At 57.4% G+C, this 6,627-nt stretch overlaps 1 protein-coding gene across 1 annotated transcript; it reads left to right on the top strand.

Annotated features, from left to right (window-relative positions):
* Positions 1-5,530: 5,530 nt before the first annotated feature.
* On the top strand, positions 5,531-6,305 carry LOC149442386 (uncharacterized). The gene has a single exon (XM_089656167.1). It carries the CDS (start codon positions 5,563-5,565, stop codon positions 6,220-6,222), a length of 660 nt encoding a protein of 219 aa, XP_089512293.1. The 5' UTR covers positions 5,531-5,562; the 3' UTR covers positions 6,223-6,305.
* Positions 6,306-6,627: the final 322 nt, after the last annotated feature.

Here is a 6,627-nt window from a genome sequence, read left to right as displayed (position 1 = left end):
TGAAATACTCTTCTTGTGTCACTCGGTCTTCTCCGGTATCGGCATGAGACATTCCGATCCTTCCCGACCATGGAGTCATTATCCCGTCCACTGCCAGAGTTTGCTGCCGACACCAGAGCAGGGGCAGACTGACAACTCATGGGGCCCCCAGGCATTAGGGGATCATGGGGCCCCTGTGTCCTTGCCCAAACTCAAAAAAGCCTATGAAAAAGGTACCAGGGGCATCTCATGGGGCCCCCTACTGACCCCGGGCCCTCGGGCAGTGCCCGAGTTTCCAAATGGTCAGTCTGCCCCTGCACTGGAGACTAGTAGGAGTAGAGAGTACATTTTTGTTTATTAAAATTCTTACAAACAGCATAATAAAAACATATTTACATATATACAGAATAAATAAAATATATATAATTAAACACAAACAGCTTACGTCAGCATAGAAACCTGGAAACGGCTTTTTTGGGAAAAAACAAAACAGAACCAATCATATTTCACTATTATTATCATCTTTATAATGTATCTCAGCAAACCCGACCGTCACCAACACCCCCCCAGGCTAAGAAACGATGAAACAAGACATACAGGCAGGCGGGCACTAGGACCCAGGCGCACCTGTCACCAATGACGGCGCGGGGCAGGCACTAGGACCCAGGCGCACCTGTCACCAATGACGGCGCGGGGCAGGCACTAGGACTCACGCGCGCCTCTCGGTGCCGGGCGGGCTATTTAAACTGACCATTGCAATGTCCAAGTTGCCCTATGGTCTTGATCCTCTGCTTGTGTCCTGATCCTGTGAGTGTACCTTTGTTGCCGAACCCAGCCTGATCCTGATTTCTGCTGACCATCTCCTGCCCTGACCCCTGGCTTGCCTTTGACCACTCTTCTGCCTGCTCCTGATCGTCTGACTCCTGTTGCTGAACTTGGCCTGTGACCCGACTATCCTCTGCCTGCTGCTCTGTTCTGTTCTGCCTCCACAGTTACCGACCCGGCCTGTCTGACTCCGCTACTTGCTTCATGGTGTGTCCGCATCCATCCATCCTGCACGGATCCATCCGTTTACCGCTCAGGTCTGCCCTGCCTCTTCATATCAGGCTCTTATCCAGCTATGTCCCGCTGGCGGTCCTCTCTACTACAGTTTGGTGTACCCGGGGGACACGACCTGGTCTCAGCCTGCTCCAAGTCCATCCCCACCATCAGGGGCTCTGGTGACCAAACAGACTGGGGCTTAGACTCTGCGCCCTGGGGAATCCTGCACTGTGGATCCATAGAGCTACCGTTAGCGAGTATGTGACACCACATGTAGTAACGGACTACTAATCGAACTAGAAAAAGAGTCTCAAAATCAAAGTCCCGGTGAGTCTGAAAGGCACCGTAAGACCATTCTGCATAACTCAAGCAGGAATCCCCAGGAATCCCCAGAGCCCCACCCACCTGCTTGTAGACATCTATATTGAAGGGGCACTGAAGCAAGAAATGGTCCATCGTCTCCTCCACTCCACCGCACTCCACTCTTGGACAACCACGGTTCTCCGCAGAGCGATGCTTCAAGTTGCCCTTCACATAGAGTCTGCCATGGAACGAGAGCCAGGCCAAATCCCCAAACTTTAAAGGGATTCTCTCCAGATTCATCAAACGCAGACCCTCCCTTATAACACGTAAGTAAAATGCAAGTATCGTGTAAGCTCCTCTGTACAGAGACTGATGGGACTGGTGGGGAGGGGATATTAGAGTGTAAGCTCCTCTGTACAGAGACTGATGGGACTGGTGGGGAGGGGATATTAGAGTGTAAGCTCTTTTGGTACAGAGACTGATGTGACTGGTGGGGAGGGGACATTAGAGTGTAAGCTCCTCTGTACAGAGACTGATGTGACTGTGGGGGAGGGGACATTAGAGTGTAAGCTCCTCTGTACAGAGACTGATGTGACTGGGGGGAGGGGACATTAGAGTGTAAGCTCCTCTGGTACAGAGACTGATGTGACTGTGGGGGAGGGGACATTAGAGTGTAAGCTCCTCTGGTACAGAGACTGATGTGACTGTGGGGGGAGGGGACATTAGAGTGTAAGCTCCTCTGGTACAGAGACTGATGTCACTGGCTCAGTGATCTCTGTACAGCGCTGCGGTATATGTCAGAGCTATATAAATGTATAATAATAATAGTGTGTGATTGTGGGGGGAGGGGACATTAGAGTGTAAGCTCCTCTGGTACAGAGACTGATGTGACTGTGAGGGAGGGGACATTAGAGTGTAAGCTCCTCTGGTACAGAGACAGTAATGCCCGTAGCGAAAAAAGGAAAGGAAAATTAGCGCAGGGCAGGCATGACTAGGCCTAGAGTGGGAAGGAGAATAGGAAAGGGTTAATGATGTGCCAGGGGGGTGTGGAAAAGGATAGATGGGTGTGCTGGTTGGTGGAGAGAGAGCGTGGGTGGGCTCTGCCGCACCTTAGGGTGGGGTGTCCCAGGGGGGGGAGGCATCATTTCGGACCTGGACGTTGGTGAGTGAGATTCATTCCCTCCCAACGCCAGCATATTGTTAGGGCCTTTTTCCCTGGGGGTCTCGTTGCGGTCTTTGGGGGGCTGTCATGGATGGCTTGGTGGCCCAGCTGCGTGAGGCGGCAGCCTCTCATGGGATGGACTGGCTGCAGAGCCGGGTCTCTGCTTTCCTGCAGGACCCGGGCGTGTCCCTGGACCCGGGCTTATCGCTGGGCCCGGGCTCATCGCTGGGCCCGGGCTCATCACCAGAGGGAGAGGGGCGGGTGCGCCCACGTGCTCGGGGGTCTCGGCCTCCGGAGCGCTGTAGTCCGGGCTCCCCCTCCCCCAGAGCTCAGCGCCGGGTGTCTGCCTTCATGCAGGACCCGGGCTTGTCCCAGGACCCGGGTCTTTCACAGGACCCGGCCTCATCACCAGCGGGAGAGGGGCGGGTGCGCCTACGTGCTCGGAGGTCTCGGCCTCCGGAGCGCTTTAGTCCGGGCTCCCCCTCCCCCAGAGTTCAGCGCCACGCTGGGAGCCCCGTTCGGGACCCTCCGGCCCCGCTGGCAGGGCGCTCCATTGCCTCTGCTCGCGGGGAGGCCGGGAGGAATCCCCGACAACGGCGGAGCTCGCCGGGCGGGGTCTCGCGGGGAGGAAGCTCCCCCCCCCCCGCCCGCACGGCTGAGGAAGCAGGATGTCGCCGGCTCCTCCACTGACCAGGTACCTGTCAGGGAGGGAGCCCAACGAGGGAGACGCAGCGCTGCGGCTGCCGGGCTGTCCCCTGCTGCGGCCGGCAGGCCCCATGGGAAGCGTGGAGCGGCGGCTCCGAAGAGCCACAGGCTGGATGGACGTGCTGCCGGGGGCGTGTCTGGTCGGACCCCAGGGACGTCGATGGGCGTGGCTGGTGCCGGGAGGCGGAGCCAGCAGAGGCACAGCGCTCGAGGATCCGTGGCTCCTGGGACTGGGAGGCCATCCGGCCGTCGAGGGGAGGACGTGAGATCGGAGGGCGAGCTGTCGGAACCCGATGCGGGGGCGACAGCTGGCCGCTCGGCATCGCTGGACGTGGGTCGCGCGGCTGATGGGACGTCTCCTGGGCAGCCTGGTGAGTTACCTTTTTCTTTTTCTTCAGCGCTAGGGGACCTGTTGGGGGGCGGGGCCTCGGCGGTGCGGGAGGTCGGCGTTCCCGATTCGGGTCGCGGGGGGGGGGGGCTCTGCGATTTGCTTTCCGGTTTGCGTACCTTGTTGCAGCGCCTTGAGCGGGGCGGTAGTGGGGTCCCTGGGCCTGCTGCGGCGTGGCTCCCGCCGGCTGGTGGGGACGGTTTACAAGTCCGAGTGCAGGACGGGGGGGCCGTGCGGAGATCGGGGGTTTCTCCTCCCTCTGGTTCTGGGCCTGCGGTGGTTGCGGCGGAATCTGATGCTTTGGGTTCCACGGCTTTGGATGGGGGTGCGGGGGTGTCCGGAGCGGTCGGCTTGGCGGACTCGGCCAAGTGCGAGGTATACGTGTGCTTCGAGGGCCCTTTAGGTGCGCACTTGCCGTTGGAGGTTCGGGAGTGGATTTGGAGCGGGGAGTATGTGGAGATCTTCACGCTCTTGCCGTTGGAGCGTTTTCCTTTGGAGGGGTTGCGGGTTGACGAGGGCAGGCGGGAAGAAGCGGAGAAGCGGCGTTTTCGGTTTATCCCGCGTACTTTTGCAAATTGGATGCAGGCGTTTGCGATCATGGCCAGTGTTATTGGGGAGAAGGCTCCTGAGCATTGCTCGGCGCTCTTTTGTTACCTTGACGCCATTAGCGAGGCTCACAGGGTTTACGGTGGGACTGCGTGGCTTCGGTATGATGAGCAGTTTCGGCAGCGGCGGGCTGTTCGCCCTTCCTTGCGTTGGGACCATAAGGACATTGGCCTTTGGATGCGCCTCATGACTCCAGCGAGGCCTCCTGGTCAAATTTTTCAGGGGGGGGCCGGTGGTTCATTCTCCCCCGGACAATCGGCCTCAAAGCGTAGGGGCTTCTGTTGGCAGTTCCAGGAAAGCGCTTGTCGTTTCGGAGGGTCCTGCCGTTTTAAGCATGAGTGTTCCGGTTGCGGTGGCTCCCATCCGTTGTCGCGCTGTTTTAAGCGGGGCAGAGGCCCTTCCGGCGAGCATGCGGGTAAGAGGGACGACACCGGTGAGGGTGGAAAGGATGCAGCCTTTCCTAGATAGATATCCTGATCGGGCAGCCGCTGTGCTGCTGGCGGCAGGTTTTTCGGAGGGTTTCCGCATCCTGTGCACTTTGACTTCCGTTCCCCCCTTGGCTCGGAACTTGCGGTCGGCCTTGCGGCATGCGGAGGTTGTTTCGGTTAAGTTGCGAAAAGAAGTGGGGTTAGGACGTATGGGCGGCCCATTTTCTTGCGCCCCGTTTTCGGATCTGGTGGTTTCCCTCTTGGGGGTGGTGCCCAAGAAGGAGCCGAATTTGTTTCGGTTAATTCATCACCTGTCTTTTCCTAAAGGGGGGTCGGTGAATGACGCTATCGATCCGCAGTCCTGTTCAGTGTCTTACACGTCGTTTGACGCGGCGGTTTTCTGGGTTCGTCGTTATGGGCGTGGTTCGCTTATGGCAAAATCGGATGTTGAGTCCGCGTTTCGATTGTTGCCGGTACATCCGGACAGTTTTCGTTTCTTGGGTTGTCATTGGGAGGGCTCGTTTTACGTTGATAGGTGCCTTCCCATGGGGTGCTCTATATCTTGCGCTTTGTTTGAGCAGTTCAGTTCGTTCGTGGAGTGGGTGGTGCGGGATGTTTCCGGGGTCAATTCTGTCATCCACTATTTGGATGATTTTCTTTGCGTGGGTCCGCCAGCTTCCAGGGTGTGCGCCGTTTTGCTGGCCACTTTGCAGCACGTTGCTGAACGTTTTGGGATTCCGCTGGCTTTGGACAAGATGGAGGGCCCGGCTTCGGTCATGACTTTCCTGGGTATCGTTTTGGACTCTGATGCAATGGAGTGCCGGCTGCCTGAGGACAAGCTTTTGGCTCTGCAAGGGGAAATTGGTGGGGTGCTCGGCAAGCAAAAAATTCAACTGCGGGCCTTACAGTCGTTGTTGGGTAAACTGAACTTCGCTTGTCGCATCCTGCCAATGGGTCGGGTGTTTTGCCGCCGGTTGGCGGCGGCGACGGCAGGGATTACTTCCCCTTTACATTTTATTCGTTTGACTAGGGAGCATCGGGAGGATTTGCGGATTTGGCACACTTTTTTGACTTCGTTTAACGGACGGGCTTTGTGGATGTCTGGCCCGGTCAGCAATTTTGACTTGGACTTGTTCACGGATGCGGCGGCTTCCGGGGGTTATGGGGCATTTTTTCAGGGTCGGTGGAGTGCGGCTCCGTGGCCTCCTTCCTGGGTGGCGGCGGGTTTCCTTCGTAACCTGGTTCTGTTGGAACTTTTTCCGGTGGTCTTGGCGGTTGAGGTTTGGGGTGCAGATTTTCGGAATCAGAAGGTTCGTTTTCATTGCGACAATTTGGGGGTGGTTCAGGTCATCAACCGGGTGTCGGCTGCCTCACGGCCGGTGGTTGGCCTGCTTCGCCATTTAGTGTTGCGTTGCCTGCAGCTGAATGTTTTTCTCCATGCGGTGCATCTCCCTGGGGTGGACAACACTTTGGCTGACGCTTTGTCTCGTTTTCAGTGGGACAAATTCCGGGAGTTGGCGCCGGCTGCGGAGCACCGTGGGGTTCCTTGTCCCGACTGGCTGTGGGAGATTGCCTTGGGGTCGTATCCGGCTGGATCCGGCGGTCGGTGAGTGAGGCGACATGGTCTGCGTACTCGTCGGTTTGGCGGGAGTGGCTGGACCTGTTACAACAGGTCGATATTGATCCCTGGGGGCCGGAGGTGCGTGTGGCATTGCTGTACTATTTGGCGAGGAATTTGGAGCGGGGGGTGTCTGCTGCGGCGGTGGATCGTCGGTTGGCTGGTTTGGCCTTCTTTTTTAAGTTACAAGGGTGTCGGGATTTTACCAAAGATTTCTGGGTGCGTCAGGCTATTCGGGGTTACCGTAGGGCTCATCGCAGTACGGATTCTCGTCGCCAGGTGTCCTTCGAGTTGTTAGGATCTTTATTTACACATTTGCGGTTTGTTTGTTCTTCGGACTTTGAAGTGGGCTTGTTTAGGGCGGCTTTTGCGGTGGCCTTCTTTGGGGCGTTGCGTA

The sequence above is a fragment of the Staurois parvus genome, unplaced genomic scaffold (assembly GCF_062004578.1).
Source record: "Staurois parvus isolate SC_StPar_1 unplaced genomic scaffold, SC_StPar_1.0 ptg000893l, whole genome shotgun sequence".
Taxonomy (NCBI): domain Eukaryota; kingdom Metazoa; phylum Chordata; class Amphibia; order Anura; family Ranidae; genus Staurois; species Staurois parvus.
Note: the sequence above shows the minus strand (reverse complement) of the source record. Positions and strands in the feature narration are given on the sequence as shown.